This window comes from Pomacea canaliculata, linkage group LG6, assembly GCF_003073045.1.
Source record: "Pomacea canaliculata isolate SZHN2017 linkage group LG6, ASM307304v1, whole genome shotgun sequence".
Lineage (NCBI taxonomy): Eukaryota > Metazoa > Mollusca > Gastropoda > Architaenioglossa > Ampullariidae > Pomacea > Pomacea canaliculata.
The window spans coordinates 18,724,217-18,742,561 of record NC_037595.1 but is presented as its reverse complement, the minus strand read 5'-3'; the positions used below and the strand labels follow the sequence as shown (position 1 = coordinate 18,742,561).

Here is an 18,345-nt window from a genome sequence, read left to right as displayed (position 1 = left end):
AACGAAAACGAGGCTTACATGTTCATGCATTTCTTCGTCTCTTGTAGTGACTGAGTGTAAATGTGTTTGTGATTACTGTTTACCCACTAAAACATGTCGATTTAATTTCGGCTCGCTGAATTTTGTTTCTCATATCTACTTCATGATTTTGTCAAAAAAATGCTTTTCATTCTCAAACACGAACTGTTCTAAGTAATAATAAATTTAAAAAATGCAAAATTGTGATTATCAACACACATGCGCATAAACAGGTATTGAGACCTTGTTTAGTTTTAAATACAAGTTTCATGAGGTTCTTTTTCTTGTCTTTAAGCACATCACGGTAAGGCGACCAAAAGGAAAGTAGCAAATAATGAAGATATCTGGGTCTCAGCAGGCGCAACTGAAGGCTGAATTTTTGGGGCCTGGGATTGTGGAACACCTGTTGAAATCCAGCGATTGCCACGTGCCGCGCATGCGTAGTCACTGTTTAGGTCGAGAAAGTTTGCCGTGTTTGTGGTGTCAAATACCTCTCCACCACGCGCCTTCATCTATAACTCCGATCATACCCGTGGAAGCCGGCCATTCGCCTTGCTTTTTATTTCCTCTCTCGTGCGTGCGAGTGGGCCTGTGCGTGTGTGCATGTGTGCGCGCGGAGGCACATGCGTGCGTCTATGATTCGTTCACCTCCAGTGCATTCTTTATATTTTATCTCCAATATTTCTTTCTTTGTCGCGTGCAAGTATATGTGTGTGTGGCGGTGTGCTTACCTAGGCGACCTTGACAGAGTTACAATTTCATAATTTCAATGCAAATAATTGAATTTTACAGTTACAGAGCAGGGTAAATGGAATGACAAACGAGGAAGATGATTTATATGAAACAGGAAACGCCACATGAAACATCTTTAACTCACTGCTCATAGAGAATAAGTGATTTGAGGGGCACAGAGTCATTTGTTCTGAAAGCTTACCTGAAAGTGTAGATAAGCGACTGGGAAAAAGAAGATCAGTTCGGAATTAAGCTCCATATATTAACCAAAGTTCCAGATGTCGGAAACATGAATGGAATGATAAACAAGAAAGTTGATTTACATGAAACCGGAAACTTCACATTAAACGTCTTCAACTCGATGAGAGCATTATTGAAATTGAGGAAAACTGAATCAGTTGTTCTGAAGGAAGTTCTGAAAGTATAGATAAGCGACCAAGAAAAAGACTAGAAAGTCTCACTTTCACTCCATCTCTCTCTCTCCCCTTGCAGATGGAGTCGCCGAGGAGGAGCTGGGGTGATGGGGGGATTAGCTTCCGGAAGCTGGAGCCGGTGTCCCAGAGCTGTGTGGCTCCTACGGATCTGCAAGCGCCTCTCGCTCCTTTCGCACGTGCTGACAAAGCGTCACGTGCACAAACGCGTGCAGCACAGCATCACGTTTCCCGCTCAAACCTGTCTCTGGTTTTCAGAGCAGAGCTCTTCGCATGCAGCCACAAGGGAGGAGATGAATCGCGAGTTGTCGCCTCCTGCACGTGCTGTTGACCTTTGGAACCACCCTCTGAAAGGGACAGCACTAGCAATAAACATATCTGTTTCGTCTTAGATTGTTGTTTTTTGTAAAAAAAAAAAAAAAAAAAAAAAAAAAAAAAAAGCCCTGTTCTTTTAAAAACCAGTGTTTACTGTGCGCTTCTGGTCATACAATAGCATGGCCTGCTGTCACTGTTTTAGTTTCTTTACTGTTCTTAATAAAAGACTTTGTCCTCTAAGATTTCCGTCTCCGGTTATCTGTTTGTCTTTTGCTGGTTGACTTGTATTAACATGCAGGCTGCACAGGAACTCGAAAGCATTTTCTGTTTTCGCGATGAAAGTCGATGGCGTACGTACTTGTGGGGAAGAAAACTCATTTGACTCATTAAGTTTCACATTTTCGTTGAAGTTTTTCTTTTTCTTTATTTTTGCACACCGTAGAGCCAAATTGTTGGGGATTGGCTTGACCAGCTGTGATCAAACGTGCTCATTGTAAAAATGTGACTGGGATCACTGGGGAACTAGGTATGCCGTTTGATACTTTGTGTCTCTATATAATTCACCTTCCAATATGCCAGCGAAAGATTACAGCATCATAAATCCAACATGCTCCTCGGCATGTCTGTAACTTAAAACACAAATCCTGGTCTTCCAGATACTTTCATGCAAAGATCCAGCTTATTTCATGTTGGCTGTTTCCACCCACCCCTTTCTGTTCTTTCTTTGTTTAGCAGGGATTTATGGCAGATGGAACCTATGTAAACCTTTGTTTCGTATTGTTTTGCTTTTTTGTCAGAGTTACACCTCGGCATATATCTATTCTAATTATTTAGGTTTTATTTACTTTGTATAAAACTTGACCACAAGGAACCATTGTCTGTATTTCTACAATCTTCTGTATGGTTACTTATTTAAAGGCTACGGTGGATATATCCGTTATTAAACCATTGAAAAAATGAATTGCAATTTTGAGTAAACCTGCAATATCTGTCTGTCTGTATGTATGTCTGTTTTAGATAATCATCACGATAGACTGTCTGCCTCAAGCCACGACAGAGGATGAGGGGCAAGAGAGAGAGAGAATGTAGGTTCTCACACCTGGTTTGATTCTCTCATTAACAGCGTGGCTCACTTTTCCCGTCATCGCCTCCCATATTACCTGTCCTCCTGCAAACTGTGCACGTTATTTCTCGTCCGGACATGCGCAGATCGCGTGCCACTCGCGTGGCAGGGCAAAGGTCACAGTAGACAGGGAGTGTGCAACTGGTAACATTAGGTCTCCGCAGGGGTGCGCGACACACTCCGGAGGGAAAAGCACTCCGGTCAACTGTATCTATGGGTGAGAATCACACCTGTGGGTCTCAGCTCTTTTCATAAGAACATGCACAAGGTGAAAGCGGAGCCTTCTAGAATGTCTTCATTCCTTTCAGCCTGTATGACTTTTCTTCTCACCAACATGCAATTATGATCATTGTTATGCGTCCATTTGTTCTTCCTGTTTCTTCTTTTGTGTTTGTGGCACGCGAAAGCAAAGGTGGGTGAGTGGGAAGGGGTGGAGATGGGGCGGTTATCATGGCATGCCACAAGCACAAATCCTCGGGGCACTCCATCTGAGTCTGACAAAACAGTAAAGATTATACAAGACAATCAATCCTTTGTCTTGTTTCCCTTTTGAGTCTTTTTCTTTCTTTCTTTTTTGAAACATTCAATGCAGTACTTGTGAAATACAACAAGCCCTCTGTTTACAACCTTTCATCAACAAGATAATGATAATGATGATTTCTATGGCACATTTTTCCACCATTAAAGAGAACTCAAAGTGCTTAACGCAAAGAACACTGCACATATATAATAAATACTAACAGCATACAAATGTCAATTCTGTAATTGAGGAAATATGAGGAACTGTGGTGAAGTAAACTAGCATAGTTTTTTTTTTTCCATTGATCTTATCTAGCAACATGTGAGTAATAGGCATGACAACACTGTAAATGTCAGATTTAGTATTGTATCTAGCCAGATTCTTATGTTAAAGAATTTCCGGACTGAACCACTGGAGACAAGTTGGGGGAAGTGATAGACTGTTCGCAGGCGCTGGGCCTCTACCTGGGCAGAGAGTTGTATTCAGTGAGACACACCTGTCCGCTAGCTGATATTAAAACACAGGTAGCCTTCACTCCCATAGATAAACATCCATCAATCAAATTTACACACGCAAGCAAGTCACGAACTATTTGCTACTTGATATATTGATTTTTACACAAAATTTATGTCTTACTCGGCTAAAACATTTCGTCGTTTGAAGAAACTCAAGAATGAAGGTTAAAACGTGTTTTAAAAGGTTCCTGATCATTGCAAATGTGAACAATGAATAATTATCATTTGTTTTATACGTTTAACAATAATAATTTTAGAGAGTTTCAATATGTTGACTTATGTATTATCGGTCGATATTTTTCAAGCTTGTCGTTTATAGAAGTAGTACTTAAAACAGAAACAACGTTCAGATGATAGCAGGAATTTGTGTCCCCCACAGCTGTTTTGATGTGTCCTCAATTTAAAGTCTGATGACATAGGGATAACTGTGAAAGATGAACCACAAAAGCTCGGTTCATTGACTTGGTGATGCAGCAACTGATCGTAAAGAAAGAAGAGATCATAGTAAAGAAAAAGTAATAACGTTGAGGATGTTATCGTAGCTAAAACTCTTTCATTTTTTTAAAAGTAAGGCAAGAATAAGTAGTTGCCATGGCTTTTTATTCAAGAATAAGAAATACATTATCTGACTCATCTGGTTCTTTTTGTCTGCGCAGTAAGCGATTGCAGAGTTAGGTTTCGTCCAGTACACAGAAAACATTAAGTTTTTACGTTTTGACATTTATAACAGGACTTGTCATTGCGTCTTTTATTTTTGTAATGATTCCATTTCTTAACTGAACATGAAAGTTTATTTAATAGTATTTTAACTTTTCTTTCTCGCTGAATTCCATTTGAATACTATTTCTGCGTATGTCTTCATTGTTTTCTTCTTTTAAAAAGAAAACGGGGTCTAACTCACACACACACACACACACACACAGACGTACACGTGCAGTCATTGAAAAGCATGGCAAAAGTTCACCACGAACGGTCAAGGACCAACCAAGAAGACGACGGTCACCTGCCCTTGTCTTTTGACGCAGACCCCGCCCTTACCGACCATTCCAAGCCTGTCAATCAACACAGGCCAGCCAATCAAACGAAGCGCATGCCTGGTTTGTCGCCCTCCTCAGTCGGGCTTTAAAACTGAGGTCCTCGGCGTAGAAGGCCATTGGTGGTCAGTAAAGATGCTTGTCACTGGGCGTGAAAGAGATTGCTGGTGATAACACTGACACCAGAAATACAGCTTAGCACTGATAGACCGATCAACTGTTGGATAGCAGCACACCATTTTCACAATCACACAAGGTAGGTAATTAACTAAGAATAGACGCAAGCATTCATAACATGTGTGAATGCTAATCACAATAGAGAAAAAGGACAGCGCAGCATCTCAGTGGAATATATTAATGGTCAGAGATATGAGTTTTGAGCAGCTTAGGGTATGGAAGGGAAAGGTGTGACCGCCTTCCATAAATTGACTTATTAAACAATGATTTGGGTTTTTCAGGAACATAGCTTACTTTCCCTTTTAACATCTCTTTCTCGTCCTTTTAATTAATAAAACATGGATATACTGTGTTTTAGAACCTGGCGACGAATTCTTGAAGAAATATAATTTTGCGGCAAACCCTTTTTTGTTGCATTTTGTGCTTTTTGTAAGGCACTCAACAAGATTCAAAATTATGTTTTTTTTTAAATTCAAAATGTCATTCGATGGCTAATCAGAAAATAAGAGACCACATTATAAATATTTTATAATGATCAAATAGAAAATATGGGAATAACTGTGACGCAAACGTAAAAATGACAGAAAAAATGCACTGCTTGACAACAATCGTCTACAAGACAGTATTTCAAATCCTTTCAACATAATTGTTTCGAAGTCGCGCTCTATTCATGCTCATAAAGGCGTTGAAGGTTCCCATTCACTGAACTGCAATAATGAGAGCTGAAATAATTTTAGTCATCTGAATATTCAACAGTAGAATGATCGAGTAGTTGCATAATTCCATGAAATCGTAGTTTCTCCATCTATAAGTTTTTCTAGTGTACTTTTATCCCTTTTTTTTCAACTTTTAACTGTGTATTCCAGGCACACCCTTTTGTCTGCCCTTCCCCAGAAAATATTTAATGACAGAATGCATACAGAAAAAAGAAACAGTAATTCAGGCACGTATACATAGATGTGGAGAAATACATCTAAAAACCACGCGCGCACGTTTGTAGATGTAAGGTATGTGATGTCTAAAATTTTTTGAACATTTTGTTTTTGACAGATTTCTCTGGGATTGCTTGGAGATAACAATAAAGCACATGGATATTGCGCTACGCAGAAGAAGAGATTAAGAAAAAACTTTTAGTGATCTAATTCTGCCAGAAAAGAAAAAAAAAATCACCTGCAATAAAACAAAAAAACCACCGAAAGAATTACTCATCACAGAAGAAAGGATATATTTAAACTTCAAAGGAACGGACATGGAATAACAATTTAGTCAGAGAAAGGAGTGGACTTGAATCACGCAAAAACTGATCATTCGTCTTTCTTTTTTCTTGCGTTACCTGAATAAAACTCAGCCATGGACATGAGAGGCCGTTACGGCGGTTACGTTGATCTACATCCGGTCAAAATGACATCACCCACGTGTGAGGACCTGGGCATTCCCACAGATCTTGGCGATGAAGGAGGGAGCGGCCTGTACCCGCTGTTGTCTCGTCGTATCATTCACAGTCCCAGTATTCAGCTGGATGGGCTGCGGTAAGTCTACTTTCAGACATATTTTGGTACCTAGTGTATGATACTGGAAGATGAACAAAGTCCAGGACTATACGAAGATGCGCACTTGGTATGCAAAACGGTTGGAACTTCAATTTCCTTGTCATTAAAGTCAGAGACCAAAGGAGACGACATAACTCCCGTTCCTTAATATATGGTCTTCTGTCAGTCTTCTGGCATTACTGTTGTTGCTCTTATTTATATTTATTTTTTGGCAAAGTCCCTGAAGTTATCAATTGTTCTGCTTCCTGCATGAGTAGTTTTAGTTAATAGAAATCAAGGCAAAGCAATGTGGGAGGTGTTGTTTCTTGTTTCATGAAATGAATGCTAATCTGAGGCACTCTCTTAATTTTTGTTATTGTTATTTTCTTACTTTTTCAGTGATTTTAATACGATTCAAAATAGTTTTTTTAAGAAACTAGTTCGGATAAACAATGATGTCAGGACCTGACTGTAGATTTTAATTATCTGACCACTCAACATAAAATTATGTTCTAATGTTACTTACAGGAGACTAAAAGTTAATAAAAAGTCTAATAAATATGTCTTGTTATCTAGCAAGTCCCACGATAGACAGTCGTTATTTTTCACTATAGCTAATATGTAAAAAAAAATTAATTGAATTTTAGTTGTAAATAAACCCATTTTTTCAATTCTTTAAAATTTTTAGCATAAACTGCGTAAACAAAGCTCCAGAGTTTAATACGTATCTAGGTCGCTCCAATAATAATAATAACAACAATAACAACAACAATAATAATAATAATAATGATGATGACTTTATGTGCTTGCTTGGTCCACAAATAAGAGCTTCTGCAGCCACGCATCATGCATTTGACGATTAAAGGAGTTATGGACCGAGTATACAAGAGAACCAAACTCTGTAGAATTATGGGACATTAGACCCCCGCGGTAAGAACCTACTCAGTAGTACTCCCATGTTTGCCAGGTACGAAATGGAGAGCCGCAAGCTGGCGGACCCTTACTCCCCCCTGTGCATGATCCCCCTGCCAGGGGCCCTGGCGCTGCACGCCGCCGTGGAACCCAGCTTCATCCGCAAGCGCAATGAGCGAGAACGTGAGCGCGTGCGGTGCGTCAACGAAGGGTATGAGCGTCTGAAGGAGCATCTGCCCCTCGCCAACAAGGAGAAGCGCATCAGCAAGGTGAATGTCAGCTGCAGGTTCGAGCCAGCAGCTCTAAGCAATTCACGTTGTTCTGTGAACGATATATGTTTGTGAAAATTGTTTTCTATTTAGATTGATTTTATTTGCATCTCCATATTGTTTGTGCTTTCTACTTATTCATATCTTTTCTTGGCACTATCTCCTTTGATCTTCATTTTGCTTTTTATTTGATACAATTATTTTGTATTTTAAGTTGAATTGATTTAATATTTGTTTTAATAATCAGTACTTTTTATTGTAAACCCAATATAGATTTTTTATTTTATAGGTAATAATGTACTGGAGAAAATTATTAAATTACTCAAAACTTTTTTTCTCCATTACACTCACGCAAGCACGCACAAACACACGTATGTCACCCTACCTTGGTATATCAGATTATTACTCACATTAATATTGACTAACCAGAAATGTGAAGGCAGAAAATGAAAAGAAGAAAGAAAAGTGAAACGAAGAAAAGATGAATCGATAGCTGGACGTATAGACACAATGACGATGTCTTGACGAAAGGTTACAAATAAATAAACAAAAAAATAAAATTTTGACTTCATGTCTTTAATTCGCTTTCACGTGTCAATCCTTTAGGTGGAGACCTTGCGTGGTGCCATAGAATATATCCGACAGCTTCAGCAACTCCTCGCCGTCGTGCCAGACTCCGCGGAATGTACCCCGAACACTGACACTGAAGATGAAAACAGAGCATCGACAGTCAAGGTGAAGGTGGGCAGCCAGGTCAGGCATGACCACAGCAAACACAGTGGTTGCGGTGTTGGTGGTGGAGCTGAGGCGAAAAAAAGAAGAGATTCTTCGTCGCCAGACCACACAGGGATGTCTGGGTGTATTCCGGACGACGAGCATTCACACAAAAAGCGACGTGTGACAAAGTGAGACAAGTGGAGACAGAGAGACCAAAAGAACCAAGAAGACAAAGACCAGTATTACAGATAACTGAAGTATCTCACAAACTTGATGATTCAGTGCTAGAGGATTTCATACCATGAGCAGTCGCTGTCACTAGTATGTTTCAATAGTATTTGTCTAAACTCTTCTCTGATTGTGTTTTTACACCGAAGGACATAAAGAAGGCGTGATGATGAATTGAAACACTGCTTTTTAGAGTTGGTTGTCTCCCTGATATGACAAAGGTGGTACAGTCTTCTAAAGGATCTCAGAATTATCCTCAGTTTACATGGACCGAGGTGACTGCATACATACACAATACATACACAATACATACATATTTTAGTATGATGGAGAACGACGACATCCTATGTGAAAATTAGTGGAGAATCTTTCAGAGAAGTATGGTTTTGAATGGTGTTGATGCTAGTGAAATCTCGCGTGGCTTTCGTACAATCACACGATGCAACAAGAAAACTCACGGTAGTACAGGAAATTCTACAATTCAGACTCATTGCTAATTCCTTTGAACAAAAATTTAAGAAAAATCCTAGAGAAAAAATCTCCAAACACAGCTTCAATGATTCTAAAAGGAATTATCTTAATACATGTCAGAAAAAAATAGTGCATTCCTATTGACAACTTTCCATGTCACTACACCACACTTTACCCCCGGCATACAGCTGTCATGAACCTCAAGTCAACAAAGACAATAGAGGAAAGACGATTGATTACATTCTTCATTGTGCATGGAATATTCCCGAACAGACATACGGATATACTGCTTGTGAGAGTAATTCTCTCCATGTGTGTTGAAGTCTAGCTAATTGTTTTGGGCGAAAATACTGCTCAAAAGAAACGATGAACAGAAGCTAAACTAAAGCTGTGAAATCTCTAAGGAGCAGTACAAATATTTCCTCGTGTGCAATATTCCTATTCCTGAGTGTAATATGTCGGGATATGTTCAAGCTTGTTTTTGACGTGTCTTTGTTTTTTTGAATATGTGTGTGTGTGATTGACAGAGAGAGAGAGAGAGAGCTAAAGAGTAATAGAGAGAAACTGTCATCGAAAGATCAAAGACAATTTCCTTCCTTATTCGACAAATGACAAATGACAAGTGATCAATTTTATTAATCCCAGTGATCAACTTGGGATGTGTTCTCAGTTACAAAAATGGCTGGGCAAGTGCTTGTTACAGAAATGGATAAGGCAGGTTGTGCATCAAATACAACGCAAAACACGCGGTCTTACATCTAGATTATTCTTAAGACACACACACACACAGCATAATGTTTACCCACATTCGGTAAAACATTTTCTTTTGCTAGTACAGACTCTGGTATGTATAAATTGCTGGAATTTTCTTACAATTTGCTGATTACAAAGCGAAGCTAAATTCCCCTCCGTAGCTTGAATTGTTCCAGTACTAGAGGACATCTGGACTATCTCGTTGATTTAAGAATAATGCCACAAGCCTGTATTCACGTAAAGGGGGCACACAAATTATTGTCTATTGGTCTACTGGCCGAGGACTTAAATGGTTCACCGAGTCTAGAACGCAGGAAAGGAGGAGCTTACTCCACTTCCTCAACCACCTTCTACTTTCCTGATAAATGAAAGACCCATCTACTGCTGATCTATTGCCTCAAAGTCGAGACACCAGCCCAAAAGGTCAGGGATTATTCGAAACGATGAAGATAACGACTGCAAAATATGTTGACAAATATTGCAGCGTAAATATATGATATATTTCAGCTGTATTTAAAACTGTTATTATTAACTTTTCTGTTTGCTCTCAGCTACTCATTCACGTGTACCTGTGTGATATTTGTCTGGGGCCTGGAAGAAAGGGCTATCTGGTCACGTGATCCAAACTGACGACATAGAAAGAGCAAGTTACTACCCTCAGTCATGCCTACCTCAGACGCGCGTGCATTAATGCACAGTTTGGCCTCCGCGCATTAGTCATGAATAAGCCGAGGGTTTTAGGAAGGACACTTTGTAGGAAGCTCCCTCCCCCACCACTTGCCATATCGACATAGCAAAATCTTTGCGGCTTCCCATAATCCTCGGCAACCGTGACGTAGGCAGACAGACCAACACTCCAGAACCTCGCGGTGTCGCGTTTCGCTGTGAGGCACCAGGGGGCGCTCGTGTTGATAGCGAGGGCAGCAGCCACGACGCGTGCGAGACACGTGGGTAAGATCCTCAATGTAGCGCTAAAGAGCGGTTATCTCCCGAGAAGATGTCCGACACTACGCGGCGCCACCTGCTGACAAGATGGCGGGCATCATCTAGGATTACCGCTCTTTAATTGATTTGGTCCGGCTGGGCCGACCCTCTCAACCTCGGAGATTAGCTTCTGATAAGACGGGAATCGAAGACAAGGAAAGGAGAGGGTAAAAAATCCTATCTCAGCATGGCTGTGAAATGATGGACGCCAAAAGCTTCTTGGCAGAAGGACGAATGATCAAGAAGTCGGAATCTCACTAGTCAACGAGGATTGTAAGTGAGCAGCGCCATGTGAATATTTATAGTGATTGATTGAATGACAGTGTTGAAGTGAGGCCATAAATAAGCGATGGTTTGTCATTGATTAATTGACTGAGTTTGTTGCTTATATAAAAAATTTGAACAAAAGATGGAGTCCTCCCATCCTAAAGAGAATAATCCAGACACACACAGGCACAGGAGCAGATGCTTCATTTTTGTTTATTTTAAGCCCACTGTTTATTTCTAGGAAAAGTAAAACCAGAGAAAACAAGCAAAGCAAAGTTCTCCAGAAAAATTAAAAACTTCCCTCCCACATCCCCCCCAAAAAAAGAATCTGAACATTAAAAACAAAAAATGAGAACAACGTAGTACAGAAAGAAGGAATTAAGAAATTAAGCTTCACAGCTATCCTTATCAGAATCAAAGTGTGACAACGCAGGTCCCTCAATCCACGGCCGCCACTAGAGGGCACGTCGGCGCAGGAAACCATTAACACGTCACTCTAACCCAGACTGCTCGCATTCCGCTCTGTAAACATGGCCTCTGAAGTTTGCCACGCTCCACTGTTTGCTGACTAGAGCTCAGCCGCCGGCGCGTGGCGAACTACTGGCCTCCCGTGAAGCCCAAGAAAGACAAATGCTCGTCAGTCTGTATTAAAAACACTCTGAAGGCGTCTCTCTTTCTACTCTTGTAAGATGAAATGTTATCGAACAAGGAAAACTATCATTCAACGACTGTACATATGTTTTGCTCAATAATCAAACATGTCGACAAAAAATTGTGTGATCACAAGGGAGAAATTGCAGTACAATGTCGAAACACATGACTGTTTTGTACTGATGTAATGTCTATCCCAGGGACAACTTGTAAAAACGAAGAAAGCCAGAAAGGTCTAACGGCGATGAGGGAGTTGATACTAGCAGAGGAATAAATAAAAGGCCATTGGTAGGTAAATAATCAAACCAAATGCCGATGAAAAATGTAGAAAAAAGTGTAGATCATTACAAGAGGCACTGCAAACACAGCAAAATATTGAGTCTTTACCTGTTTACACAGATTTTAAAATATGTAATGAAGAACAGTTTTATGAATACATTTTAAACAGAATAAATAAAAGTTTTTATATGAAATAGAGAGTAACCACAAATAATTAAAATTATTTGCTTCGTAAATTTTATCACGCGCATTATCACAGTCACAGATGAAGAAAGTGGGCATCAGCGAGTGCAGGCTACTGTGGTTAAAGTAGAAAAGTCTTATCTATTACACAGTAAAACGACAACCGTGTAAGTAATTGCATAAAACAATTCTTAAAACTAAGAATGCATATTAACCCGAAATATGAAGAGAACAATATTTCTATGTTCTGTAGACTGAAAAAGAGAACAGTTGTTCGGTGGTTGCTGCGTGCACCAAAGGTAACTGTCTTTGACATTTATATTGTGCACTAACTTACAAATACCACTGAGTATTATACTTCAGACACGACAAGTTTCTACATTTTCTGGTCAATAGCACATAAGATGAGGTTAGCCTTTTGAGAAAGCTCTTCATTTTCAGAAGCTCGGAGTCCATCCAGCAATGAAACAAAACCTGAATGATTCTGTGAAAGAACAGTAAGAAAAAAAATTGTAATAAAGACAAAAATGTATAGATCTCTACATATATGTGCACACACTCTCATGTGTATATTGATATATGCATAGCAAGACAAAGATATACCAATGCACCAACAAGAAACTTTAATGGTAGAGTAAACTTTTTGTTCATGGTTGATTGAGGTATGAGGTGTCAAACTATTAGCTGTTTTGGCATGGACAAACCACATAATGACCATGACAGAAATATATATCAACATAACATTACGTCTTAAATTATGACAATTTTGAGGAATATACAAGTGCTGACCTTTACCAATCTGAGAGCCTCCGTGTCGGACACAATATCCAGGACGATACCAAGCACCAGTCTTTTCTCTGCATCCTCACCTTTCCTCAGGTAACAACACAGTGTATCCAGTCCTATTATGATAAAGATAAGAGCATCCTGTAAGCAACATGCATATGGGCGCTCACGAGTGTATAACAAGTGTGTTTGCTTGTGCGAGCGTAAGAGTGATAGGTGGTAGGTGCTTTTGGATGACCATTTTAAGATAGAAATACGCTTAGAAACACTCCTAGCAACAACCTTGAGCTGTTATCTGCTGGCCCTGTTTGTTTCCCTTGACGAAGAGTGACAAGACTTCTAGAAGCTGAATGGCGGAGAAATCCTTGTGACTGTGGCGACCTCCAGTGGCGAGGACCTGAAGCTGACAGAGCACAAAGCCGATCTCACTGGTGTCAAGGATGGCCAGCGTGTTTACTCGGTCCCTTAGAAGTGTTAGTATTTCCTGCTGGCCTGGTGTTACTTCAACAGCCCACAGAATAAATGAAAAATTAAAGGCAAGTAAGTTCAAAGTAAGTTCAACTTATTTGAAATAGTGCGCGCAATCGGGTGTAACATCTTACAAAAGCAAACCCTTCTTTATTACAAAATTATTTGTTTGTCCATGTATTTAGAGGTAGACTTATTTAATACAGACTCATATGAGAAGACATAATTTACCGCTTATTTTGTGGATTGTCTTTAGAAGGTCAGCTGCCTGTTCGCGAAATGATTTGTTCTCATCCGATTCTAGTATTGAAAGAGTCGTCAAAAGACTGGCCTCTGCCTGTCAAAAGCATCAATATAATACATCAGTGTACCGGGTTTTCCCGAAAGTAAGACCTGATTTTATATCAGTTATTGATTCAAAAGAGGCATTATGGCTTATTTTAAGGGAATGTTATATTTTTTCATGAATGAAAATCGACATTTATTTAGGTACAGAAATCTACATTCATTCTAATACAACCATGTCATTTTCGTGTGGAATATCGCCATAAGTCATAACGTTATTTATTCATCTTTCAATATCCTTACTTTACGATTCAGTGGATCCATCATATACTTCAATGGACGTACAAAATCCGTTCTTTTGGGTGAGGATCTTAACTAAGGCTTTGATCACGAACATCCTGAAAAATCATACTAGAACTTATTTTCCAGCTAGGTCTTATTTTCGGGAAAACGCGATATATATATATATCTTCATTAACTCATTTACATTTCATCAAAGTGTACAATATATATAAAGTCTTTAGAAGTATCAATATTGCCACACCAACCAAACAGGTGCGACGTCAACAATAATGCTGTTGTTGTTGATTATACTGATGCTGCTGCTGTTGTTGTTGCTTCTGGTAAAGTACCGAATTCTAAAGATACTGAAGATATAAGAAACAAATAGTGAGATCAGCATAAAGTGATCAACCTGCATCAATAGTTTGCCTTCTGTTTCTACTGCAAGCTTATTCAGAAGCATAATCGCATTCGCTTGCTCCATCTCCGTCCTTGTTTCAAGCACCATGCCCAGCATTTTCAACCCACCTGATAAGACAGCAAAGCAGCATGCAAGCTGTTGGCACACAAGGGTAAGAAGGTAATAGCTTTGCCTTAAAATACATTGTGTCAGAGTTTTAGCGTTGTTTAAAACATCAATTTAGTTGGTGCTTTAAATGTTTTATTGGCGCGCACACACACACGTGAACATGAACAGCATGATGAGACTATTCAATAAACTTTCCAAAACTACAACTTTACAAGTAACATCGGTTTTACCAGTTCGTAAAATCAGACGCTTGTTTGAATCATTCCTGACGAGTCTCGATAAGAGGGCTAGGAGTTCTTCCATCAACCATCCATTATGACTTTTTCTTTTTGAGTCTGCAGCCCCGTAGATACACTGGACACAATATTGCATCAGAGATTTGTCGACTTTCAGCAGGTCCAGTTCATGGTCCTCAACGAGGAAACTGAGGGTGCAGAGTGCGAGCGTTTGAATATCTAATAAAAAAATTCAGTAACCAGAAAATACATTCTAAGAATATAAAAAAGATGCTGTTAACACTTTCCGTAACCACCACCACCACCACCCCACCACCCACCCACCCACCACCACCACCACCACGATATCACTCTAACTGCAATTTTATCGTTGTAGCCAACCACCAAGACACAAAGTATATTAGATTTTTATATTTTCCTGCTTACTTATACTCACATGTGGAAAATTAAATATAACCCTAGAGAAAATGAGATGATTAGAATTACCTTGCTTTATTCTGTTTGTAGAAAAATGTTTCGTCACTCCTTATTGAAATATTATTGGATTCTACAAAAAAGATGTGAAAATCTCATTTTGTTACTTACCAAGATCATCTTTGGAAAGAAAAGGTTTGAGTTCTTCCTTTATATTCATTGCCATAACGATGGCCAGACCATCAGAGGTTCGACAGCAGTTGAGTACGATAGCTATGACCGATTTGAAAGCTTCACCTTTCTCCTGTGTTATTACAAAACGTAAACAAATTTATGCATACACGTAATTTAAAAAAAAAACATTAAAAACTTCAAAAGCGCTCTTCGTCAAATCGTCGTTGTACATGTCAAAGCACTGTTCACATTCACCCGAAAGCACAAAAGAAGATAAAAGAATACAGATCGGCATGTTAAATGGGGCAAATTTCACTCACCAAACGCTCAGCTGACTGATCCTTCATGTGCTTCAGATCTTCCATCAAGTCCTGCAGCACACCTGTCTTTGCAAGTCTTGTGGCAAACTCCTTGCTATAGCATGAGTAATTATGAAACATGAATCTTAACATATATAAACAACTTCTTTCGACATCCGGGTGCGGGAAAGTGAACTGTGTGATGTACGTTAGCCCTTTCTTTGTCATCGTCTGCCTCATAAACTCCACACCTTTCTCTGCAAACTGTACGGCGGCGGCAAAGCGAGAGAACTCTTCTATCCCTTTGTTTAAATTTACACTGGTGCTGCCATAGATTCTATTTAACAAACCGTGTATTTTCTGGTAATCTGTCACGTGTTCGTTCAGACAGTCCACAACTTCAGTCAGGGTCTTGAAATCATCCCACAAATCAGGCCGCTGCTGGAAGAGAGTTCGGATCGTCTCGATGTCATCGGGCGAAATCATCGCTAGACAGTCTTCCGGTGCGCCCACCTCTGGGAGGATTTCTGACGACATCGTATGCTACACACACACACACAAAATAAAGCTACACAGAAACATTCACATGGACACAGAAGATATTTGAAACCAGAAAATTACATGTTCAGAAAACGCCAGCAGACAATATGCTTCGAGGAAGATCGTAATTACCATGAATATAACTATGAACCCTCTTCGAGCGCTCTAAGCGACGACCAAACTCAAAATATTGTGTCTGGTCTTCGTATCACAGGCTCTAATGGCTTCAAACTGATGAATACAAACTTATACTTCAACTCGATCTTTGTTCTAATCCTGTATACTATGTGGTACCTTACATGTCGAGGAGTGGAGTCAAATGATCTTTCAGAATGTCACACGTACAATGTATCCACCACTTCAAATTGGCTTTAGTCCCTACTACGCCCAGTTTTCTGAAAAATGCAGCAGGTAAGATATCAAATCACCAGATAGGTGTTGTGTAAACAAAGTGACTCTGACATTCATTGACTCGTTCTATAAATATCTACTGGAATTTCCTGACAACACAACCCAGAGAGGAGAAATATCCAAATGTGTAGAAGCGTATGGTAAAGAATGAGAATATACATTTCTTCTGTTTTTCTGAATTTAAAGGAGAATAGCAAAGAAACTGATGCTGTAAATCAGTACCAGCAAAGTTGCGCCAGAATTGTGACACAATACACTTATAGCTAATTTCCCCACCGCTCTGCACACACGCTTTATTGGGAGTTTTTTTGGTATAAATATATACACAAAACATTAAATACTACCACGTAAAACATTTTACAAAGAAGCAAGATATACACAAGAAATACACTTCCCTAGCAATGTAACCAAAATCTTCCATCAGCCTTTCATCATCCCCTACCCTATGCAGAAGTAAGCAGTTAATTATAGAAACAGAGGTTGTAGTGGTTTGTCCCTAACCGTATAGCTGTAGCTTAAACAAACAAACAAACAAACAAACAAACAAACAAACAAACAAACAAACAAACAAACAAACAAACAAACAAAATTCTATCTCCTTCAACCGTTATTTTAGGCACTTAGCACATTTCAAACTATATGCACCTTCTATCAATACAAGAACCTTTAAAGCGTTCAGGATTTATTCACCCTGACCCTGCATTTAAAATTGTGTATTCCTTTTCTCCTCAAAGCTTGGAAACTGTAAACCTACTTGAAAGTGTGTGCGAGTGGGTATGCTTGTTTTTTCCTCTATTTAATATTGATAATATACTGAAAGATATGAAGTTGTGGTATACCTATAAAGTAAGTGATGTTATATAACTTAGTATATATCGAGTGCATGTTTCAAACGACACGTTTGTGATGTCAAGCAGCAATAGATCAAAACCATCGGACTGGTGATTAATGAACATGGTATCATAGCTACGATAGTAAAGAAATATCAAACTTCAGACATAAAACAGCAGAGGAACAGGCTTTATAGCATCAGAAGCATCAGGATGACCATTTATTCCGCAAATTCATTTTATTTTTCAGCGACGGTTAATTAGGAGATAGAATGGCATATTATGTAACTGTGTTTTCTTCATATAGTTTATACTTATGTCCAATAATTTCCTTTCTGCGAAAGTTTAGGAATTTCGCTCACATCATATTTCTCGAAGAATATGTGGGACAAATTGGCCTTAACTCATTCAGTTTGGATGAAAATTGAAGCGATTTAACACTTAGTGGTGCACGAAGTTTAATGTGTTCCAAAACTTGAACCTATTAACCTGCAATAAATACAACTGTCATTGATATCGTGAAAAGATGGCAGCTGTGATACAGAAATCAGCTTCCGGATTGCAACCCTGACCGCAACGATTTCCGGCATAACAGTGGTGGAGGAAGATGCTCGGTTCGAAGGGTTTGGGAAGGTGGAGGTGGCGAAAACTCCATATTGACAGTGAACGGCTTCTCACTCTCACATTAGGAAAAACGAGGGTGTGTGTGTGTGAGTGCAACCGGAGTAGTTTGGCTGGGATGTAGAGGAAGAGAAGTTCCGAGAAATAGTCAGGGCAGAGGACTGCACGGACAGTTTGCGAAAACGAGCGTTAGCGAATTGTCAAGGCGAGAACGAGTTGCGTCATTGTCAGGACATTATGAACAGCATTATTGTGAGGTCGTTGTTGTGTCTGGAAGCTGGCCGCAATAAAGTTTCATTGCTCTACTTTTCATTTTTGTTCTACTAAAAGCAAAAGACGTAACAAAGGCGAACCCCTGTTAT

The 18,345-nt window shown here is 39.4% G+C and overlaps 2 protein-coding genes across 6 annotated transcripts; one reads left to right on the top strand and one right to left on the bottom strand.

Annotated features, from left to right (window-relative positions):
* The first annotated feature begins 4,819 nt into the window (after window positions 1-4,819).
* LOC112567025 (achaete-scute homolog 4-like) lies at window positions 4,820-9,469 on the top strand. Of its 3 annotated transcripts, none has more exons than XM_025243464.1 (4): window positions 4,820-4,944; window positions 5,916-6,394; window positions 7,362-7,575; window positions 8,182-9,469. In XM_025243464.1, the coding sequence occupies exons 2-4, from the start codon at window positions 6,216-6,218 to the stop codon at window positions 8,482-8,484; spliced, it is 696 nt and encodes a 231-aa protein (XP_025099249.1). In that variant the 5' UTR covers window positions 4,820-4,944; window positions 5,916-6,215; the 3' UTR covers window positions 8,485-9,469. The 3 variants fall into 3 exon arrangements, with proteins under 3 accessions (XP_025099249.1, XP_025099251.1, XP_025099250.1); XM_025243466.1 differs by having other exon boundaries at window positions 4,867-4,944; window positions 6,214-6,394; XM_025243465.1 differs by lacking the exon at window positions 4,820-4,944 and having other exon boundaries at window positions 5,845-6,394.
* A 95-nt stretch (window positions 9,470-9,564) lies between these two features.
* Window positions 9,565-16,578, bottom strand: LOC112567024. Of its 3 annotated transcripts, none has more exons than XM_025243462.1 (9): window positions 16,421-16,578; window positions 15,603-16,124; window positions 15,280-15,412; window positions 14,689-14,913; window positions 14,342-14,457; window positions 13,594-13,699; window positions 13,177-13,395; window positions 12,898-13,010; window positions 9,565-12,592 (listed from the first exon to the last, which is right to left on the bottom strand). In XM_025243462.1, the coding sequence occupies exons 2-9, from the start codon at window positions 16,116-16,118 to the stop codon at window positions 12,485-12,487; spliced, it is 1,536 nt and encodes a 511-aa protein (XP_025099247.1). In that variant the 5' UTR covers window positions 16,119-16,124; window positions 16,421-16,578; the 3' UTR covers window positions 9,565-12,484. The 3 variants fall into 3 exon arrangements, with proteins under 3 accessions (XP_025099247.1, XP_025099248.1, XP_025099245.1); XM_025243463.1 differs by having other exon boundaries at window positions 16,416-16,562; XM_025243460.1 differs by lacking the exon at window positions 16,421-16,578 and adding an exon at window positions 16,254-16,398.
* Window positions 16,579-18,345: the final 1,767 nt, after the last annotated feature.

Excerpts from the sequence above, each read along its gene's own strand:
- LOC112567025 (XM_025243464.1), top strand. The coding sequence starts at position 6,216 with ATGGACATGAGAGGCCGTTACGGCGGTTACGTTGATCTACATCCGGTC. Across the intron at positions 6,395-7,361 it reads ATTCAGCTGGATGGGCTGCG|GTACGAAATGGAGAGCCGCA; the intron begins GTAAGTCTACTT and ends CATGTTTGCCAG. Across the intron at positions 7,576-8,181 it reads AGGAGAAGCGCATCAGCAAG|GTGGAGACCTTGCGTGGTGC; the intron begins GTGAATGTCAGC and ends TCAATCCTTTAG.
- LOC112567024 (XM_025243460.1), bottom strand. Across the intron at positions 13,011-13,176 it reads CCAGCAGATAACAGCTCAAG|GACTGGATACACTGTGTTGT; the intron begins GTTGTTGCTAGG and ends TTATCATAATAG. Across the intron at positions 12,593-12,897 it reads AGGCTCTCAGATTGGTAAAG|AATCATTCAGGTTTTGTTTC; the intron begins GTCAGCACTTGT and ends GTTCTTTCACAG.